This window comes from Bubalus bubalis, chromosome 3 (assembly GCF_019923935.1).
Source record: "Bubalus bubalis isolate 160015118507 breed Murrah chromosome 3, NDDB_SH_1, whole genome shotgun sequence".
Classification (NCBI taxonomy): Eukaryota; Metazoa; Chordata; class Mammalia; order Artiodactyla; family Bovidae; genus Bubalus; species Bubalus bubalis.
Window position 1 is genome coordinate 140,936,446 of NC_059159.1, and position 22,876 is coordinate 140,959,321.

Below are 22,876 nucleotides of genomic sequence, written 5' to 3' on the forward strand. Positions count from 1 at the left end.
AGGACAACACATATACGTATAATCCTGTTCATCTGACTCAAATACAGATCTTCAAAACATGGTCCCTTATGCCAATCAGATGCCAAGGCATTCTACAAAGGTCCCTTTCAGCAAATATTTATGAAGAATCCTCTTATCTGGAAGTACACCCCTGCCTTCCTTCCGAGGGGAAGGTCACCTCAACATCCCTAAGATAACAATGCAGAATAAGCCAAGAGTTCCTGGGTCCCTTTAAATGGTGTGCAAAAACTAGGAGTGTTCAAACATGTTTACTGTTTAAAGAAGCCACCTTATCTACAATTTTCATGGCACATTACATTAATAAAAGTTTGAACAATCATAATATAAATACTACAAATAGATGGGGAAAAGGTGGAAACAGTGTCAGACCTTATTTTTCTGGGCTCCAAAATCACTACGGATGGTGACTGCAGCCATGAAATTAAAAGACGCTTACTCCTTGGAAGGAAAGTTATGACCAACCTAGATAGCATATTCAAAAGCAGAGACATTACTTTGCCAACAAAGGTCCGTCTAGCCAAGGCTATGGTTTTTCCAGTGGTCATGTATGGATGTGAGAGTTGGACTGTGAAGAAGGCTGAGCGCTGAAGAATTGATGCTTTTGAACTGTGGTGTTGAAGACTCTTGAGAGTCCCTTGGACTGTAAGGAAATTCAACCAGTCAATCCTAAAGGAAATCAGTCCTGAATATTCACTGGCAGGACTGATGTTGAAGCTGAAACTCCAGTACTTGGCCACCTGATGCAAAGAACTGACTCATTTGAAGAGACCCTGATGCTGGGAAAGACTGAAGGCGGAAAGAGAAGGGATGACAAAGGATGAGATGGTTGGATGGGATTACCAACTCAATGGACATGAGTCTGAGCAGGCTCCGGGAGTTGGTGATGGACAGGAAGGCCTGGCATGCTGCAGTCCATGGGGTCGCAAAGAGTCGGACACGACTGAGTGACTGAACTGAACTGAACTGAAAGTGTAGTATTTTTTTTAAAGGTTCTCAGTGGTTAATCTCCAAATGATGGAATTACAGGTGATTTTTATTTTTATATTTTCATAATTGTCTTTTAAAATATTTTTTATATTTTCATAATTCCCAACCCAAGGATTGAACCCTGCTCTCCTGCACTGCAGGCAGGTTCTTCACTGCTGAGCCACCAGGGAAACCTAATTGTCTATAATAAAAATATTTTGATAATTAAGAAAAAGACAACTTCTTTGAAAGTTACTGAAGGCTGACATATGCAATCATTTCTTGTTTTAAAACAAAGCTGAATATCCCTACTAATAATATACAACTCAGGAAATGAGCTTCTACCCAGTTATATAAATACACATGAACTTGTGTAATTGCATTTATGCAATCAAACTGAATTAACCATACCTATTCATGCAACAGGAATGCAGAAAAGAAAGAAAATGAAAATGACAATCCAATCTCAAAGGATCAGCTGAAGTCTCATTGGAAGTATTTACCATCAACCAATCAGAGTCTGTGGGATTTGGTTCAAATCATCAAGACAGAGAACCTGACTGACCAGCTGCAGCTCTGGGAATGGGCACACTTCACTGACCCAGGCTTCTCCCTGCTTCCAACAGGCTATGGCTCACGAAAATGGAACCAGCCAGGAAAGCACAAAAAAGAAAAAGTAACAGCACCACACTGGTGAGCAAGGTGGAAACAGATAATAAAAATGTAATAACACCATCCAGCAATTCAGCTTTTAAGTTTACCTCTAAAACTCTTTCGATCCACAATGACAAATTTGATACAGTGCAAACATTCACATATGTATTATCTTTAATATATACACTGACACAATGGTTTCACCAAAGAATATTAAACAATATAATAATACTCTAATATTTTAAAATTTTTTATGTGATTCATAACCAGCAAATTATTACTCCCAGCTCATTAATGGGTCCCCAAACTGTAGTCAGAAATGTACTGCAAGCTTAGAGAAACTCACACGCGTCAAGGGAGCCCTGCAGAAGCAGCTAGTTCTCTGCAACAGCCAACACTAGAAACAACTGATGGGCCCAGTGCAGAGGGTGGGTAAACTGCGGCACATTTATGCAAAGAAACAGGGCACAGTGGTGATAATGGACAAACTAGATCTATATACCAAGAGCCCCTTCATGGATCACAGCCATGTCACACTGCAGGCGCTTACATAACTCAACGAAGCCATAAGCCATGCCATGCAGGGCCACCAAGATGGACAGGTTACAGTGGAGAGTTTGGACAAAACGTGGCCCACTGGAGGAGGGAATGGCAAACCACTCAGGTATTCCTGCTTCAAGAACTCCATGAATAGTATGAGAAGGCAAAAAGATATGACACTGGAAGATGAGCCCCCAGGTCAGAAGGTGTCCAGTATGCTACTGGGGCAGAGTGGAAAGCGACTTACTAATAGCTCCAGAAAGAATGAAGTAGCTGGGTCAAAAAGGAAACATCCGCACATTCAATTGTGGATGTGTCTGGTGGTGAAAGTCAAGACTGAAGCTGTAAAGAACAATATTGCAGAGGAACCTGGAACGTTAGGTCCATGAAACAAGGTAAATTAGACATGATCAAGCAAGAGACAGCAAGAGTGAACATTGACATCTTAGGGATCAGTGAACTAAAATGGATGGAAATAGGCGAATTTAATTCAATTGACCATTATTATCTATTAGTGTGGGTAAAAATCCCTTAGAAGAAATGGAGTAGCCCTCATAATCAATAAAAGAGTCTGAAATGCAGTACTTGAGTACAATGTCAAAAATGACAGAATGATCTCAGTTCATTTCCAAGGCAAACCATTCAACATCACAGTAATCCAAATCTATGCCCCAACCATTAATGCAAAAGAAGCTGAAGTTGACTGGTTCCATGAAGAACTGCAAGACCTCTTGGAACTAACACCAAAAAAAGATGTCCCTTTCATTACAGGAGATTGGAATGCAAAAATAGAAGAGATACTTGGAGTTACAAGCAAGTTTGGCATGGAATACAAAATGAAGCAGGGCAACAACTAACAGAGTTTTGCCAAGAGAACATACTGGTCACAGCAAACATACAACAAAAGAGATGACACTACACGTGGATATCACCAAAATCAGATTGATTATACTCTTTGCAGCCAAAGATGGAGAAGCTCTATAAAGTAAACAAAAACAAGACCTGGAGCTGACTGTGGCTCAGATCATGAGCTCCTTATTGCAAAATTCAGACTTAAATTGAACAAAGAAGGGAAAGCCACTAGACCATTCAGGTATGACCTAAAGCAAATTTTTTGTAATTATACAATGTAAGTGACAAATTGATCCAAGGTATTAGATCTGGTAGACAGAGTGCTTGAGGAACTATGGATGGAAGTTTGTTAACACTGTAGAGGAGGTGGTGACCAAAACCATCCCTAAGGAAAAGAAAAGCAAGAAGGCAAAGTGGTTATCTAAGGAAGCTTTACAAATAGCGGAGGAAAGAAGATAAGTGAAAAGCAAGGGAGAAAGGCAAAGATATACCCAACTGAATACAGAGTTCCAGAGAATGGCAAGGAGAGATAAGAAGGCCTTCTTAAGTGAACATTGAATAGATAGAGGAAAACAACAGAACGGAGAGACCAGAGATTTCTTCAAAAATACCAGCAATATCAAGGAAACATTTCATATAAGGACATGCACAATAGAAGACAGAAACAGTAAGAACCTAACAAGCAGAAGAGAGTAAGAAGAAGTGGCAAGAATACACAGAAGAACTATATAAAAAAATGTCTTAATGACCCAGATAACCACAATGGTGTGGTCACTCACCTACAGCTAGACATACTACAGTGCAGACCTTAGGAAGCATTGCTATCAACAAAGCTAGTGGAGGTCACAGAATTCCAGCTGAGTTTTTAAAATCCTAAAAGATGACGCTGTATGAAAGTGCTGCACTCAATATGCCAGCAAATCTGGAAGACTCAGCACTGGCCACAGGACTGGAAAAGGTCCGTTTTCATTCCAATCCCAAAGAAGGGCAATACCAAAGAATGTTCAAAAAGGAAAAAAAAATTAAAAACAGAATATAGAAAGGCCAGAGGCTCAGAGTAAAAGGCAATTCTTCCTAAGGAAAAAAAAAGTCAGATTTTCAGGTAATAACAGATACACACAGGGGTGGAGAGGCAGGCAGAAAGACAACACAAAACATTCTTTTTCCTCCCTCCCTGTAGAAGGGAAACCTTGCTCTGGCTGCCATTTCTAGACAGGGCCTCAGACTTTTCCTATGTGACTGGTTTGAAGGGTGAGAAATACTTTTTTTTAAAAAATCTGAAGAGTACTTTCTCATAGTCACAAATGTCTGTTTCTTCTATGAATTGTTCCAGTTTTTATGCTGCTGTAGGAAGGTGCTGCCTGGGTGACACTGTGTGTGCTCCCGAAATCCTCTTCAGCTACGTAGAATAGGACCTTGCTATTTCTCACATGCTTAACCTCTTGAAGTACATTTTGGGAGGAAATAGGGTTTATTCTTAAGGGATGAAGTTGGCAGAAGCTCCACGTGGGATTTGGCTCATGCTAATCCATGTGCCTCTCTCTGTGAAATGCTTGATTTACTGGAAAGCAGTCATATCTTGGGATGCATTATCTTGAAAGCGGACTTGATTTTAGTAGAAACTAGCAGCCAAGTCTTCAAGAAAATAAATGTTCATGAGCCTGATGTACTTTAGAAAAGAAGATATTACTAATTCAGACCATTACACAGTCTAACAAACAGGAAAGTGGAGTCACACAGTCCCAAGCAAGCCAGAAAAAGCAAGACACAGAAAGCTGCTCTCATTAGCAGGAAGTCCCTTCTAAAAGCTGTGTAGGTCTAGTATTTTTTAAACATAAAACCCAGCACTTTCAGGTCCCCTACTTTCTCAGTGCGTATTTAGTAGGAGGTCTACATCTCCTCTCCCTGTGGGATACTCATGGTCACAATGCTGTCCCTTTGTGAGATACAAGCACCCAGCTCACACCTGGCACAGAGGAGGTACTCAACGCAAATTTGTAAAAGAAAACAAGGTTAACAGGAGGATGAACCTGATGCTTAGATAGTTCTTTGGCATTTCCCCCTTTTATCACCACTTCAAAAGGTTTTCCAACAAGCTCACCCAGGGACCACTGGCAAGATGGGGAAACGCCCAAAGCTTGAGCAAGAGGCTCATTCCACACCTGAACAGCCATGTTCTTTCACATGCAGTTCTGCACATGCAGTTTCTTTGCCCTTCCCATCTGTTCTGTTTCCAATTCCAGCTCATCCTTGAACACTCTACTTAATTTCGCTTCTTGCTGGTGACCCCTCCCCACCCCAGTCAATAGAATTCACTCCTTCCGAGGGCTTCCCTGGTGACTCAGTGGTAAAGAACCTGCCTGCCAATGCAGAAGGGTTCCATCTCTGGGTCAGGAAGATCCCCTGGAGAAGGAATTGGCAACTCACTCCAGTATTCTTGCTTGGGAAATCTCATGGACAGAGAAGCCTGGCGGGCTACAGTCCATGGGGTCGCCAAGAGTCGGACATGACTAAGTGACTAAACAACAACACACATAAACACGCAGCTGCTTATCCTCCCACTGAGGAGAATTCAACAGGGTATAAATGGCATTTAGAACAGAATTAAGAGGAAGTCAAGCAGGTCTTGCCTTTTCGTCCTGGTACAACTTGTTGACGCTCTCCATCTGAAAGTTGTGGCTGGACTGGATTTTGTCCAGCTGCTCCCGCTGCTTTTCCAGCTCCCCCTGGAACTCATTCTTCTTCATCTCCACGGCCCCTCGCTCCGCAGCCGCCCTGCGGACCCTGCCTTCCAGCTCCACAATCCGCGTCTGCAAGGACACAGCAGCGTAAGGACCACGTGAAGCTATCCTCAGACCAGGCCACCACGTTCCCTCAGCAAGACCACACCACAGCCCCCAGCTGGGGCCAAGTGTGTTCACAGCGGGTCCATTCACACATGGTGTGTCCCCAGGGCTTGGTCTTCTAGGTGAGTGGTGCAGATGTTCCCACAGGCTATTCTAGAGGCTATTCACTTCTCTGAGCATCTGTGTATCTACTGTGCGTCTTCATGGAAACACCATCACACCCCTCATAGGGACTTTGCCAGGTTGACTGAGGCAGGTATAGGCACACCTCATTTTATTGAGCTTCACAGGTATTGTATTTTTTAGAAATTGAAGGTATGTGGCAACCCTGCATGGAGCAAGTGCGTCAGCACCGTTTTTTCCAATACCATTTGCTCACTCCGTATCTCTGTATCACATTTTGGTAATTCTCATAATAGTTCAAATTTTTCATTATTATTATATTTGTTGTGATGATCTGAGATCATGATCTTTGAAGTTACTAAGGCTCCCTAAATACTTAGATGATGGTCAGCATTTTTTAGCAGTATTTTTAAGTTAAAGTATGTACTTTTTTTTTTTAGATATAACACTACTGAACATTTAATAGAGTACAGTATAGCATAAATATAACCTTTTATGCACTGATAAAACAAAAACTCACATGACTTGTTTTATTGCACTATTTGCTTTATTATAGCAGTCTGGAACTGAATCTGTAATATGGCCAAGGTCTGCCTGTACACAAAATGCTTTATGCGTTACCTGGTATGAGCTGGCGCTCAAATATTTAGTTCCTTTTCCTCACTAACACAGCACTTGAAAACTCTTTATAAGGCACAATTTCTGAAACAGATTGAGTTCTCTGGACACCAAAACCCCATCTGCCCAGAAAACAGGGGTCCAGGGGAAACTCAGACAAAAGCACTACCACTGTGTGGGGCAGGCACCGGAGGAGTTCAGAAACACTCCTAGGGGACGGGTTTCCTGAGGACTCAAGCCCTGCCACCAGAAAGACTGGCTTGGAGTCCCAGCTCCCCTCGTCCTTTCTCTGTGAAATGGGGTGGGGAACAAGATCCTAACCTGACAGAGTACAAAAGAAGGTAATGAATGCAACATACCCTTGAAGAAACATTATTTTGATACCTGTTAAAATGATAAGGAAAACTTGATTCAAGCTGCTGCAACAGGGGTCATGACTATGGCAGTTGAGAGAGAAACTGCTCTCAATTCTGAGTACCGCACAGACAGCTGAGGATTTACAGCCAAAGAGCAGAGACAAGGGGTTGGTAGATGGAAAAGTACTAAGAGGGTAGGGGGAGTCTTGCTAAAGGCAGGCCCATCAAAGATAATGCATGAGGAGCTTGCTTGGGCATCAGGGGTGGAGGAATGAGTTAGCAGGATTCTCTGCTGAGCCTGGGCTGGGCAAGCCAAAAACAGGATGGCCTTGACAAGACTGAGGCCTTGTCAAGAAGGGGGCTCCACAAAGCCTGACTAAACTGTGGTCAAGAAAGAGTCCTGGCTGTCGCTCAGTACTGCTGGCCCATGACAGGTGGCAATAAATAGGAAAGATAAAGTTATTACTATCAGTAAATGATACTGGTAAAGACTGGTACCTCTAAACACATTTGTCACACCCACTCTCTAAATACACTGCCCACACCACTCAGGTACTGAATGTGGACTGGAGGACCAGAATGGGCTGTGGGCAGGGTACTTGAGCTGTTTTCCCAGAACCAGCCCCAAAGGCCTGACTAAAAATTGTTCACTTACAGGAAGGGCAGACAGGCATGTCCTGGCAGCAAGCCTAAGAAGTCACAAGGGGGTCCTCTCCCACCCAAGAGCAGGGCTGGTGTGGAGCCAGGCCTGAGGCTGGGTGTTGGCCCTGCAGAACATGCATTACTGTGCACAAAGCCTTAGGTGCCGATAAACCACGAACTCCTCAGAATCCAGCACCCAGCAGCTCTAAATACTCTGTGACATCCACACAAACAGGACCAAGAGAACACCTGGAGATCCACGCTCCGGGAGCTGGCGATCCAGTAGTTGAAGCCCAGGACAATGATACAGGCCACCAGGGCAGCCAGCACGAGCGGTGGTGACTTCATGCTCCGACGTCCGTTTCCCAATCCCATCATCTCAAGGGCCAGGCTGAGAACCTGCCGAATAAGAACAGACACACAGGCCTCAGTACCAGGACTGCCGTGGCCCGGACATGCCACATCCATCATCACAACCAACAGGAAGGCGGCCTGCCTGAAACACAGGCTGGTGTTTTCTCCTTGAAACACGGAGCTGTCGGCAGAGAGGACTGTACATGGCACACCCGGGGCAGGTGATGTGTGCCCTGGGCAGTGCGGCTAGATCCCGGGGACAGGCCTGTGGGAGTGGGCACCGTCAGAGAAACCCATCACACACCGGCTCAACACCGTGGGCAGGTAATAATTTCTCTTATGCCTCAGTTTTCCCATCTGAAAAAATGGGGATAACTATAGTTTCTTACCTCCCAGTACAATTTGAGAAATCACCATCTCTGTAAGCAGTAATAGCAAATATTAGTGCTTCTACATCACATTAGAATGACTAGAACGACTCCAGGGGACTTGCCTGGTTGTCCAATGGGTGGGACTTCACCTTCCAATGCAAAGGGTGAGGGTTCAATCCCTGGTCAGGGAGCTAGAATCTCACATGCCTGACCATGAAAAAAACCAAGACATGGAACAGAAGCAAAAGACTTCAAAAAATCTTTTAAAAATGAAAGAAAGACTCCATTTCTCATTATTCCGCAAAGAAGTCTTTTTGATCTGATTCCTAACAAGGGGAGGGTTTTCTATTCTTTGATAAAATTGTCAGTGACACCCAATTATGATATCCCTTGAGCCAAGCAGGAAAGCCTCCTGGAGGCGTGCGAAGCCAGGACCGGAAGTGCCCCGACTGCCTCAGAAAGAGGCATTGGCCCAGCTTCCTTTGAACACTGTTCTCTCCCTTCTGAGCCTGTATCTGTGCAGCACAGCCAAGTCAGGAGACTTCAAGGGCTGCAGGGAGCATCAGACTTCTTGAAAGAAACAGAAATACAGCTGACAAGGAAGGAGCCATGTTTCTGCTCCTGGGCTCCGATCCCAAGCCCAGTCTGGCTGGATCCCAGCCCTGCTCCAGCAAGGGTAAGGTTAGTAAACAGTTCCAAACGGCTTTCACTGAGCCAGACAAACAGGACCTTATCAGAGGAAAGGCAATGCACACAATACACGTAATAAACGGTCTCCCTCACAATAGATATGCTTTTATGCCAAGTGAGGCCAGCAATGGAGGATGGGGAAGAGGTGGTGAGGGCGGAAGGGGAGAAGGAAACGGGGGAGGAGGGGAAGAGACACCACAAGGGACTCAGCTCTGAGGTGAAGTTCCTGCAGGTGAGGACACAGGAGAACTGAGAGCCAGCTCTCCCCCAATGGTACTTGTAGCTGAGTCGTGTCCCTGGGAGACATCCTCTCTCTCTAGGTACTGGTGTGGGAGCCGAGAAGGGGATGTAAGAGCAATCTAGTGGAAATCACATAAAACTAAGCACCCCCAGAATTCCCATGCATAGAACTGAGGGCTGAGTCCAGCCTCCATTGACTGGTGCCTTCTTCACCAGCTTCTGGTCTCTTGGGACAAAAGAGGAAAATAAGTTTTAAATTTAACTGTCAGTTGCTATCAGCTAGCATTGTATGTACTAACAGAGAGTGATGCTCAGAAATACTAAAGTTCCAGAAAATTCTATGGATCTGCTGAAAATGTGTCTCCACTGCTTTATCATGTTTTTGATCATGAAACAGTCTTTCTTTAAAAAAATATATATAGAAGATTACAAATACAATTGGGGAGAAAAATCACACACTTGAAGTGTAAAATTAAAAGTTCTCCTCTTCCTACTCCACTGTCTGTTCCTTCTATTCCAGCTGCTCTTAACCCTCAAAAGGCATCAAAATAACCCGGGACATTTCTTAAATTACCAACAAGTAGGCCCACTCCTCCTTTCTCTATGAAATCTTTTGCCCCTAATTTTTGGCTATTGTTGGTGTTTTCAAAATAACCTAATCTCATCACTCTTTCATTGTTTCTAGATTTTGCTTATATTTTGAAAGACATTTCCTACTCTAAGTTCAGATAGACATTTCCTACTCTAAGTTTAGATATACATTTACCCATATCTCCTCTCAACATACCTATGGGTTTCATATTTATATTTAAATATTTCATCCATTTGGAATTTTTTTGACCTAAGAAGTAAGGAAATACAAAGAAAAATTTTTTTTTTTTGGAATGGCCAGCCAGTTCTCTGAGCACTCTCTTATGGAATAATCTATTTTTACTCAGTTCTCTGAAAGGCCGTCTTTGTCACATGCCTAAACCCTTGACAATACGCTTTTAGATGGGATCCTTACTTGATCTTTTGTTATACCTACAGATATGAGTCAGGGTGGTGTACTGTAACTCTGAAAACAATGTAACTCAATTCTCACTTCAAGGAAGTTACAGATGATCATTTAACATTCTCCTTCCTTTAGCCAGTCAAAAAGTTTAGTGAACAGCTCTGACAGGACAGGTTGTCGTGCTAGCAACAGGAAGCCAGGGCAGCGTTAAGAGATCTAACTCAGAACCCAGTGGCCAGACTCAGACTTGGCTTCACCTCTTAAGAACCACAGAACCCTGGACTGTCTTCCTCAGAGGGCTTAAATGAGGAATACAGACCAGAAAAGATAAGAGAAGTGCTAGAACCACAACTGACACATAGTTTCAATGGCTCAGGGAATGCTGACTATCATATTAGAGGCTTCCCTGGTGACACAGGCAGTAGGAATCTGCCTGCAATGCAGGAGACCCAGGTTTGATCCCTGGATCAGGAAGATCCTCTGGAGAAGGGAATGGCACCCCCACTCCAGTATTCTTGCCTGGAGAATCCCATAGACAGAGGAGCCTGGTGGGCTACATTCCATGGGGTTGCAGAGTCGGACATGACTGAGCAACAGTAATCATTATTAGAGATGGAAAGATGAATAACAAATCATTTCCAGATCTGGCCTTTTCTGCACTTTATAAGAAAAAGGTGATGAATGTCTTCCCTCCTCAATTGTTCTACTTTATAGGAACCAGCCATTCCTAGGAACCAGCCATAGGAACCAGCTCCTCCCTCAACTCTGCTGTCCACTGAAGCAGCAGTCACTGCCATCACGTGGGCTGACTCACAGATGCTGCTTCTGCAGCAGACATCCTAGACTAGGACCCTAGTATGCAAGAGAGAGGTTCCAGGAAGCTGAGTACAGTCTCAGAGGCCCCTCGCCTGACCCAGCACTTGGCAGGTCAGTCGGCGTGCAGCTGCCCAGAGGGCACAATAAGGAGAGCCCCCGGCTCCCAATGGACGGAGGGCTGCCCAGGTAAGAAGATGACCATGACGGAGAAAGGGCCAACAGTGACCCTTCGTCCTGCAACGTGCCTCACCCAGGACTTCCAGGATTGCAGAAACACTGCTGCCCAAGACGAAGGGAGTCATGGCTGGGAAAATGCCAAAGCCTGACGAAGACTAAGGGCAGGCACTCAAAGTCAGGGTTGTCAAATGTTTCCTCCAAAGCTCTACTCTCCTCCACTTTAGAATTTATACAGACTGGGGGTGACAGAAGTGGGTCGGAGACAGTCTATGTCAGACAGATTAACAGTCATAATTTAGGCTTCAGAATGTGTTTTGTCTTATATTTGATTATAGTCACTTGACATACTGAAAAAGATTAACCTAAATCAACTAAACTCTGTGAAATTCCAGGTGTATCTGCATTAAATGTTTCTTGGCAAGTTGGAAGAGTCGTTTTTTAAAAAATGACTGGCTTAATTAATTTAAGCACTTCAATCTACTGGTTAAAATTATTGTTGCCTTTTAAGCAAAAACTTTAATAAGAGAACAGAGACTTTTTTGTTTTAAGAAAAAGCATAAGAAAATGGGCAACCGGTTAAATACATGAGCCCTTTGAACTTCTTAGTTAAATAATCTTTCCATTTCCTCATTTTCACAGAGGTTTTTAATCATATAGGCAAATACATAAGCAATCAAATCAGATTGACTTGTTTAACCAATGTCATCACTACAGGAACAACACAGCTTCTCCAAACAATACGGGAGCTGCACCTTTATTCCTTCTCAGAAGAAATGGCCTTACCAGGTGGGCGGAGGGCCAGAGCCGGAAGTGCCCTCAATGGAGCCGGAAGTGACCTGAATGGAGTTCGGAAGCCACGTCAGTGAGCAAACAGACCGGAGGATGCCCCACTTAGCGCTGAGGTCTCAGGAGTTCGTCACCAACATTTTTTCGGAGGGTTCAAAGATATTCCACCCCACCCCAAGAATGTCTCCAAGGCAGGAGTCAGCATACTGAGGCCTAGAGCCATTAGCAGCCCATTGTGTAAATACGGTTTTGGTGAACACAGCCACGCCCAGCCCTTGAAGTACTGCCCACAGCTGCTTTCTGCCTACCAGGCAGAGTTGAACAATTGACACGGGGATTTACTCAAAGGGTTAGAATGAAGACTGACGCAGTTAGATGTATTATTATCTGGCCCCTCTGGGGAAGTCTGTAAACTCCTGTCTAAACCATTAGGGTTAAATGACAAGTCCATTGAATTCTCCTTTTAAATTCTTAAATTCTTTTAAAAACTTACTAGGAAGTATACAATTCTCCTACTCCCACTTTCCCAACCCTCAATTTCCCCCCAATTCTAGAATCTAATAGTTTAGAAAGAAAAACCTTTAACAGCATGGTAACTACAATAATACCGTATCACATATCATAAAGTTGTAAGAGAGTAGATCTTAAAAATTCATCACAAGAAAAAAAATTTTGTAACTATGTGCAATGATGATAACTAGATTTACTGTGGTGAGCATTTCGCGAAGTATACAAATAATGGATCTTTACCCTGTATACCTGAAACTAATATGTGATGTCAATTATGCTCAATAAAATGTTTTAAAAAGAAAAAATGTCAAAATTCATGTGCATATTTAGGGCTATAGAGTGAAAATACCAAAGAGTGAGATGGATGAGTGAAAATGAATGAGAACCAATTCCATTGTGTTTCTTCCAGCACTTGACTTTCTGCAGAAGGGCCAACTCCCCTGTGGACGCCACAGCTACACAATAGCAAGTGTTCCCAAATTCCTCCTCTTGTTCGGGAGTCGGCAAGCTCCAGCTTCAGGGCAGAATCCTGCCAGCCACCTGTCTTCGTACACTGTCTAAAAGCTCAGGTTTCAAGCTTTTTAATTGAAAAAAAAAAAACAAAAGAATAATATTTTATGACACGAGAAGTACACGGAATTAAAATTTCACTGACATAAATAAAGGTCTGTTGGGACACAGCCATGACCATTCATTTACATATCGTCACGGCTGTCAGGCTATGAGAACTGTGTAGCTGTGACACAGCCCACTGGGCCTACAGAACCTAAAATACCATCTGGCTTTTTACAGAAAACGTTTGCCAACACCTGCTGTAGTTCACAGTTCTCAAAGTATGGACCCTGGACCAGCAGCATCAGCATCACATCATTATAAAGTTCTCCAGGTGATGCTGATACAGGTCAAGATTGAGAACTGTGCTCACCAGAGCTCACTGGACAGGTCTGACAAGTGCCTCTTGTTCTGGTCACACTCAATTATTTTTAAGAAGCAGAAAGGCATGTTGGAGAGGGTGCGTTGTTTATCTTTGGGGAAACATTTCTATACTGTTTAAACATTTGCGTACTGTTTAAAGGTTGAGTTTGGATTCCCCAAACTTCCTTGGCTTTTGGCTACAGTCCACCAGGCCCCTCTGTCCATGGGATTCTCCAGGCGAGAATACTGGAGTGGGTTGCCATTTCCTCCTCCAGGGGAGATCTTCCCAACCCAGGGATAGAACTTGGGTCTCCTGCATTGCGGGCAGATTTTTTTACTGCCTGAACCACCAGAGAAGCCCCAGTCAGAATGAAGTGATCACTAATTCCAGAGCAACATGGCTTCTACAGGACCCTCCCTCACTGATACAGAAAACAGAGAGGAAAGATAAGGTATCATCTACCTGCTGCATGGATATAAACGACAGAGAGCATTTTGATGGGCTAGACCCTCCAGTTCTGGCAGCATCGGAATCAGATAAATAGCTTAATTTTTTTTCTAAAATCATTAGTATATTAAAATTTTGTCCAAGAATTCACCAAGGCACTATTTTTAAAAACTAGTAATAGCAAATGAGCCATCTTGAAATTACAGCCCAGCTGATCCTCAAAAGACTACAGTCCAGTCAACCCACAGAACCAGAAGCAATAACTAAACGATGGTTTTAAGCTTGCAGCTGATCTGTTATGGAGCAACAGATGATCAAAACATAAACTGTTACATGAAAAAAGTTACAAAATAGTAATGCTCATATCCCATTTTTGTTGAAAATTTTTAAAAATATACTCAATAAATCAATCATCGTGAAGTCGCTCAGTTGTGTCCGACTCTTTGTGACCCTATGGACTGTAGCCCACCAGGCTCCTCCATCCATGGAATTTTCTAGGCAAGAGTACTGGAGTGGGTTGCCATTTTACATTTCTCTATAATAGAAAATGTGCAGCAAATGCTTATAAGGAAAGATATTTACAAGTTGGAGTAAGAGAGGAGGAGGTAGAGAGGAACAGAAAGAAGACAGGGCAGCCATTTCTGACCTGGTGACGCAGCGGTTCCTCATCTCCTCCCAACCTCCTGCGCTCCCCTGTAAAGGCTTATCCCTGTCTTCTAAGGCTAGTGTGAAAATTAAATGAGAGCATGTACTTGTCACCAAGCAAATACTAACTGAAAAGAACTGCTGTGGTATTGACCTTTTTTTTTTTTAATACAGTTGTTTATTTGGTTGCATCAGGCCTTTGTTGTATCATGTGGAATCTTTGGTTGTGGTACATGGACTCTCCAGTTGTGGCACATGGGCTTAGGAGTTGAGGCATATGGACTCAGTTGCTCCAAGGCATGTGCGATCTTTGTTCCCTGACCAGGGATTGAACTTGGGTCCCGTGCACCGCAAAGCAGATTCTTAACCACTGGACCACCAGGGAAGTCCCGGTATTAACCTTTTAAAGTCTCAGTTTACTCATTTAAAAAAAAAAAAATGGGGAGTGTGATCAATTATACCTGCATTCACAGGGTTCTTCTGAGAATCAAATGAAAGAATTACCTGAGACTGAAGTGAGAGAAACAGCTGTCTACCAGCAGGGCGTATGCACCCCAGAAGGTGTAAAAGATGCTCCATCTGGGCTGGGGGAAAAATCCTAGAAGTTACATTTATTTTTGTCCAAAAAGTAGAATAGCAACTACATTTAGTAATGTAAATATTACACCAACAAGTTAAATATATTATGTGTACACTAATTACTTTACACTGTGTTACACTATACTAATACTACCATGAAATACTAACAGTATTAGTAAAAGCAGGAACTGACTGCACTCTCACAAAGTCCCTTTGTCAAGGGTCACCTGTCACCAGCCCTCTGAGGTACCCGACACACTCCTCTGACTGGGCAAGCATACAATGAGATAGATGCACAGATTAAAACTAAACTCACAGAGGATATGAAGCTTTAAGGTTCCCATAAAAAGCACAGATTAAAGCTATACTAGTAAACGCAAGCACAGGTGAACAAAAGCCGGGGGTCAGGAATGCACTTCCCACCCTGAGTCAGCTTCATCTGTGCGACATCACCAAGTAAAAACAAGAATGTTGTACTCAGATCTAACAAGATCCAGACCAAAAAACCCTCAAAGTTCAAGGAGTATTTGAAAGAGGGTTTTACCTCCACAATGAATCCAGCCCTAAGTGTATACTGGATCTTGACCTACAACATTAGCACATGTACATTAATTCATAATTAAGTAACAAACACACATACAGAGGAGTACTAAAAACTGGTCTTAACTGAAATCCAACTGACATTATGCTGTACTAGTTAATTTTTTTTTTTTTACTAACAAGAATGAACAAAAAAGCTTGGAAACCACAGCAAACTATCTCATTATACAGTATTTTTACATATGTGTTCTTCCTGTCAGTACTAGTTAATCATCAAAAATCTTAGTGAGAGGAAGTTTTATTAATGCAGTCTTGAAAGAGAATAAGATCACAATGTAAAAATCCGAGAAGGCGTGCATTTTCTTTCCTGAAAGTGGGGGACATTTCTTTGTGAAGCAAAATAGGCTCTCTGGGAATTTTGGAAATAATCCTTAAACTTCAAGCCAAGCCTCTCTTTCAATGTAATTTCATCAGTAACTTGGAAAAGTCTAGAAAGCAGCCACACTCTAAGACCATCTTGGGGGAGCAAGAGAAATGCCATTCACACTTTGTTAAGGTGAAAGCCCCCATGGCGCAGCAGGCAAAGAATCTACCTGTCAGGAGATCCCTGGGGGAGAACACAACCCTCTGCAGTATTCTTGGAGTGGACAGAGGAGCCTGGCGAGTCAGACCGAGCGACTAAGCACAAGGGGATGTCAAGACCATTCCCTCTACCTTTGTGAAGTTTTAGAAAATAATGCTAACTGAGTTTTTCTTTTAAACAAAAAGAAAAGTGATTTTTTTTCTTATCCCAATTTCCCATTTCAAGTCATTAAAAAAGAAATCTTTTCCTAAAGCAACTATTTTTCCCCCCACAGAAAATAACAATAATACAACTGAATTAAAGCCCCAGGCACAGGGCCTCTCCTCCAGTCCCTGCCTCCCCTCACAGCCCCTCCTGGACTGTTTAAAAGTAGGGCCACACTACCTCATGTTCCCTTCCACTCCACTGCCAGTGATGGGATCCTACTCGCTGCCCAGCAAGTCAAGTTGAAAGCGACACCCCGCCTTCCAACTCTTCCCACACAAGCAGTTTCCCCAGGCTCTGTCTGGCTATCCTTTGTGCTTCACATGCAGAAAGCTGGCCTGCAACGTTCACAGGATCAGCAGTTCCCTCCTGGCTGGGGGAAGGTGGCCATACAAATGGACTGAAGCTGGCCCTGGGTCTGACACGGTCAACCATTCTCATTGCTGTTTCAGCCCCACCCCTGAAAAAAACAATATACATGCAAAATCTTTTCATTCCCCCATCAATAACTGGACCAGCAATTAGAAAACAAATGGCACCCTTACTTTCTAATAGCAATGCTCCCAAATGCTGACCTCCACCCCTCGCCCCCAGCATTCCTGCCTCTCATCCTCGGTTTTTCACTTCTGAGCAAAACCAATGGGGAGAAAAGGTGATATCTTCACAGGAGAGGAAAATATGTCTTGAAGTGTTGTCTTCTTTAAACATCCTAAGAATTCAATGTCTTTTCACCACTGACTCCTTAAAAATTGAGTTCTGACCTAAAAAACACAAGTCTTAGCAAGCTCCTGGTTTCTATTTACAAATAAACTTATTCTTCACAGTAGCCTGCGCTTAGCTTAATCTTCTCTAACACAGGGAGGAGGAGCTATGGATGGATGCTCTAGGAGACCCACAAGTACCAACAAGGGATTCAACTTCTCAGGCCCCACGCTACAAAAAAATTCAGGAATACTAAAACTGCCTAAATTTGAGTCAATCTCGTGTTCATGAGCCAAACAGAGTCACACTAAAGCTGTTAAATATGTAATCAGGTTACTGGACTATCTTACTCTGCCCCTAGGAATGTCCCTCAACATTTGCATTATTTAGGGCAATTGGACCTTGGAGACCACAAACCAGACAAAGGAAATCTCAAAGCCGTGAAAGTCACACAAGTTTGGTTTTGCAGATTTGGAAACGGGATATCTCAAGCCTCGGGATATCTCACCACGACTTGGCGAATACAATGATTCTAAAATTCCGCTAAAACGAATACTCATCGAAACAGGTATTTTGCCTATTTTGTTTTACCGAAAGACAATCATTAAAAATATTAAGTAGGGTGTGACATATAAAGAGTATGTAAACCCAGGAGGCTATTTTTACGGCGGAGCAGAAGTTTTGTGGATCCTCCACGCCGCCAAAGGTGGGAAATACAGGTACAGAAGGAACCCGGAGCATCCCTGAGACGGGATTCGGAAGAGCTCCGGCAGTTCGCAGACCGAGGACCCGGTGTCAAGCTCACCTGCCAGGACGCGACTGTTGCCAACGTGGGCACCGCGGCGGCCCGGGGCGGAGAGGGAAAGAGACGAGCGGCGCGGCCAGCCCGCCCTCCCCGTGTGCCAATCACGCCCGCACCGCTGCCACTAGCGCCACTTTGGGGATGCTCGCTTTATACTCTGGGTGCCGACGCGCGTGACACAGCTAAGAACAAAAAGAAAGGCCCCGCATCGCCCCAGACCGGCCTCCTCAGGGGAGCCCAGCAACGGAGCGGAGCCCGGGAGGCGGAACGCGGCGGGTCGGGGCGGCCCCGGGAAGAAGGCTCCAGCGCTGGGAGGTGCGGGGCCGGCCTCGAGCCCACTCCGGTAAAAGGCTGCGGCCTGGGCGCCAGCCGGGAGAGAGCGGGTGTTTCCGGGGCCCGGCGCGGGCCCCGAGCCGTGGAGGGACAAGGAGAGAGAAGGGGGCTGGGGCGACCGGGGGGAGGGCCGCCAGGCGTGCGCGCCGCCTACTCACCCCCTGCCGCGGCTCCGGCGGTTGCTCGGCGCTGCGGGGGCCCGGCTCCCTGCTCGCCCGGGCCGCTCTTCCACCGCCGCCGGCCTCGTGCTCCCGTCCGCCCCGGGCAGCGTCCAGCGCCGCCGCGTTCGCGGCCTCCGCAGCGGCGAGTCCCCGCCTCTGGCCAGCGCCCGCGGCGCGCGGAGAAGACGGCCTCGGGAGCGCGAGGAGGCGAGGCCGGGACCGCGCCCGGACTCCCGGCCCCGCGGTGCGCGCGCCCTGGCCCGCGGCCGCTGAGCGGCGGGAGCTGGAAAAGCCTGGTCGCGCCCCCTCTCAGCCTCCTCCCCAGCTCTTCACCCGAAGCTCCCGGCGCGCCTTCGGGACTGGGCTCCGACAGACCAGCAGAGCGGTCTCGATGCTTTTACAGGAGGTGAGAAGTGGCGACGGAGAGAAGGGCCCCGGGAGACCGCCCTCCCCTCCACCCCTCAACGTCCCCCACCTCCGGCCCGGAGGAATTTTCCGGAACCCAGAGCCGACCACACCCATTGTCTCACTCCTGGTCTTGCTCACTTCTCTGGTCTTGCTCACGTAGTCCTGGCCGAACTGCCCAGGATAGAGGGGTCAAGGAAAAACAGGTATTTGGGAGATCTTTACTCACAAATCTGTCCTTTTTCTTCCATCAGCCTTCCCGGGTGGGCTTGATCTCCCTAAAGCTATTATCTCTCAGCACTCATTTTGTTGAGAGTTGGGACACTCCCAACTGTGTGCAGCAGAGAAAATCCCAAGGCTCTTGGGTGCTGCCCAAGCGGGATCCTCTAGGACTTTCTCAGAATGGAGCCTGGAAATCTGAAATTTAAACAGCACCCAGGTGACCTTCAGGCACACGGAAGTTTGAGAAGCTCTGTTGAGCCACACCTACCTGAGAAGATGCCATAAAACTAGTGACATATAGAATAAGCATATGAGAAATGGAGTATTTCCTGCCATATCAGTAAATAAGACTGTCATTGTCATCAGCAGTTGCAGCCTGCCAACGTGAGCCTGTATTCTAAGGGAATACAGGAAAATGAATACCAGCAGACTTCAGACCCTCCCCACAGTGAGCCCAAGGGAACTTGGGATGTGAAAACACAGAATACTGGCCCCATAGCTGAGATGTATATAGAAGCAATTATTTCAGTGAGCTGAGACTCTTGCATTGTCTCATTCACAGAAAAGCACAAACTTTCTTAACTTGGGATATCTGCTTTCTTTAATTAACAATAATCTTCTGATGTTCCAACTAGCTGCCCTTTGTTGCAGAACTTCTATAAAACCTGGCTGTTCCTCTCACCTCCTCACAGCAGTTGTCTCAGAGTCACTTGAGATACTGTCTCCCAGACTTGAACTCCCCAAATTCCCACCAAATAAAACATAACTCTCAACTTTTAGGTTGTGAATATATTTTAAGTTGACCTGTACTAGGAAATTATAAAGCAATGATTCTTAACCCTGGTAGCATGAGCCAGACATTCAAATTATCTGGGAGATTTTAAAGTATTTAGATACCAGGGTCCCACCTCTAGAGTTCTGAGTCTGAACATTAGTATTTTTGTTTTAAAGCTTCTCAGATTGAACACGTGGCCAGAATTGAGAACAATTTTCCTAGAATCATCTCTTTTTGAACCTACCTAGCTCTAGTATCTGAGAAAAGAACCCCCTGGCTCATCCCTCCCAAACCCCAACTCCAAAAGACAAACTCCTGAAGGAACTCTCACAGTTAAAACTGGATTCAACCACAACAGACCCCTTCAAAAAGTTAAGGTTCCTTACTACCACCTGAGCATGGATCTCCTTAACGGCAGTTACGAGAGCTTTTATCAGTCAAAACCTGAGTCATGAGCTGACAATAATAACCCCTTTAGAGTAATATTCTAGTATATTCCAAAATGATGTTTTCATTGTCCATTGTTAGACTGCCACCTGGTCAAAATAAGTGTTCAAAAGCTGTGTGTGTGTTGACCATCAGCTCTGGCTTGTCCTTGGTCTTGACTTGCAACTCTTGCTTCTGATCCCCTACGAACCTTCAGTGACCATAGTCAGGGTTTTAGAACAGGCGCGGTATCTTCTGTTAATGCTCTTTTTGGCTCTCCTAGTAACACTTTGCCTTCTTAGACTGCGAACCATAACTTCCGTCTCATTTGCCTCTAAGTATGTTCCCATTAGTGTCTGTGATTTATCAGCGACTAATTAGTCAGTGACTAAGCCAGTGATTCTTAATCACTTTATAGAAGAGGTCCATATGTCTAGGTACAAGGGAAGCTGGCTAAATTAACTACATCTTTACTGAGAGGGAATCATCCTTTCCAAGTTTCATGGGGATCTTTATGGCAAAGTTTGGAATTAAAGAGTAGTTCTGAAAGTTCTTTTAAAATGCAGTATTTATATATGCAGTGTTGCATATGTGAATTTGGATTTACATTGCTTATAAAGTGCTCTTCTATTTCCTCAAGGCTTCTCATCCAGAATGTTTAACCTAATCAGTTGCTCGCCCTAAAAATTCAAATGGATAGATTTTGATTAAATAAGGGCTTCCCTGGTAGCTCAGATGGTAAAGAATCTGCATGCAATACAGGAGACCAGGGTCTCCAAGTCAGGAAGATCCCCTGGAGAAGGGAATGGCAACCCACTCCAGTATTCTTGCCTGTAGAATCCCACGGACACACCTTGAGGTCACAAAGAGTCAGACGGGAGTAAGCAACGAACACTTTCACTTTCAATGATTAAATAATGTGCGAGAGGCTGTTGTGGTTGATTGTAGTGCGCCCCTGTGTGCTGTCTGTTTAGCTCTCTTTCCTGCACTAGCTAATAGCACCCTATGTTCATACAGGAACCTACCTCCAACTCTCCAAGGGATACAGCCTTAGTTGGACTGTCAGTCAAAGTGATGTCCTCTCTAGCTCAAGGAATAGACCATTGTATCAGTTTTCTATTTGCTACCCTAACAAATTATCACAAACCTAGAGGGCTTCCCTGGTGGCTCATAGGTAAAGAATCTGCCTGCTAATGCAGGAGATGCAAGTTTGATACCTGGGTCAGGAAGATCTGGAAAAGGAAATGACAACCCACTCCAGTATTCTTGTCTGGGAAACCCCTGGGACAAAGGAGGCTGACAGGCTACAATCCATGGGGTTGAAAAGAGTTAGACACAATTTAGGAACAACTAGGTTGTTAACGACAACAACAGAGTTAAAATGACACAGTTCTGTTGATCAAAAAATCTCACTGAGCTTTCCGGAGACTCTTAGGAAGATCAATTGCATTGCTTTTTCCGGCTCTTAGAGATTGCTTGCATTCCCAGCGCGTAACCCCCTTCTTTCATTTTTACAAACAAGCAATCTTCAAAATCAGTAACATCTTTCTAATCCTGCTTCCATAGTCACATCTCTCAGATCCAGCTGGGAAGCTTTCTTTGTTTCTAAAAACGCTTGTGATTGCATGGGTCCCACCCAAATAATCCAAGATAATGTCTGGCTGGACTCTTAACTTAATCACATCTGCAAATTCTCTTCTGCCATTTAAGGTAACATTTACAGGTTTCAGGGATTAAGACGTGAACATCTTGAGAGGCCATTATTCTGTCTACTACAGACTCCTACCCTCAGCTGATTCATTACACTCTATTCTTGGGATAAGGAAAGCGATGACCCAAAGACGAAAAAGGATGCATGTGCACGTATGTCAGTGATGGTACCCATCATTTTTGGATGCAGATCTGTGGGGCTGGTTCCTATGCGCCTCAAAACCTGACTTTTCAGTTCATCCTGCAATTCTGAGGCTTTCCCCATACCTAGAACTTGCTAGAAATATATGTAATACATAACAGAACAGTGTAGAAGCATTTTCAGAGTTCTTGGTCACAAACAATAGAAAGAGCCTTTGTAAATCTTAAGGAAAAGGAGTTGATTGGACAAAGATCAGGGTCTCAGGGAGTCAATAGTGAGAATCAGTGAAATCATATAAATTGATTTTCAATCAGTTTGGAAAACCTAGATGCTGCAGAGGACTAAGCAGCAGAAATCACTGCAAAAATGACACAGCAGATAGAGTGAGTTTAGTATATATGCCACACTGCAGCATCTATAGGAAATATGCCCTCCAACTTACCCACTGGTTTGCAACATTGCTCAAGATACAAAGTGTCCAGAGGGAGCTTCCAGTTAGAGGGATTTGGTTCTATGCCGATTTACCAGGCTAACCGGGACAACTCTGGATGTGGCCACTAATTCCACAAAAGGAAATTGAGATAATGCCTGAAAAAGAGGATTCTGGCAGACAAATAATCAGCAAATGTCCCCCACAGATATCCTAAGAGAAATTCAAAGAGCTGTGGAGCAAGCAGAATTCATGTCTGTCTAGGAAAATCAGGAAAGACTGAACAGAAAATTGGTGT

General features: G+C 44.4%; 1 protein-coding gene across 5 annotated transcripts in view; it reads right to left on the bottom strand.

Annotated features, from left to right (window-relative positions):
• Positions 1–19,239, bottom strand: part of GOLM1 (golgi membrane protein 1) — a 61,835-nt gene extending 42,596 nt beyond the window's left edge. For 3 of the 5 annotated variants that reach the window (XM_044940246.2, XM_006066839.4, XM_044940245.1), the window contains exons 1-3: positions 18,466–18,695; positions 7,868–8,017; positions 5,664–5,843 (exon numbers count right to left, since the gene is read on the bottom strand). In XM_044940246.2, the coding sequence (XP_044796181.1) occupies positions 5,664–5,843; positions 7,868–7,996 (309 nt within the window). In that variant the 5' untranslated portion in view covers positions 7,997–8,017; positions 18,466–18,695. Of the gene's footprint in view, positions 1–5,663; positions 5,844–7,867; positions 8,018–17,977; positions 18,345–18,465; positions 18,696–19,102 lie in introns of those variants that run through there. The other 2 variants (XM_006066840.4, XM_006066841.4) reach the window with 2 other exon arrangements.
• Between the last annotated feature and the right edge of the window lie 3,637 nt (positions 19,240–22,876).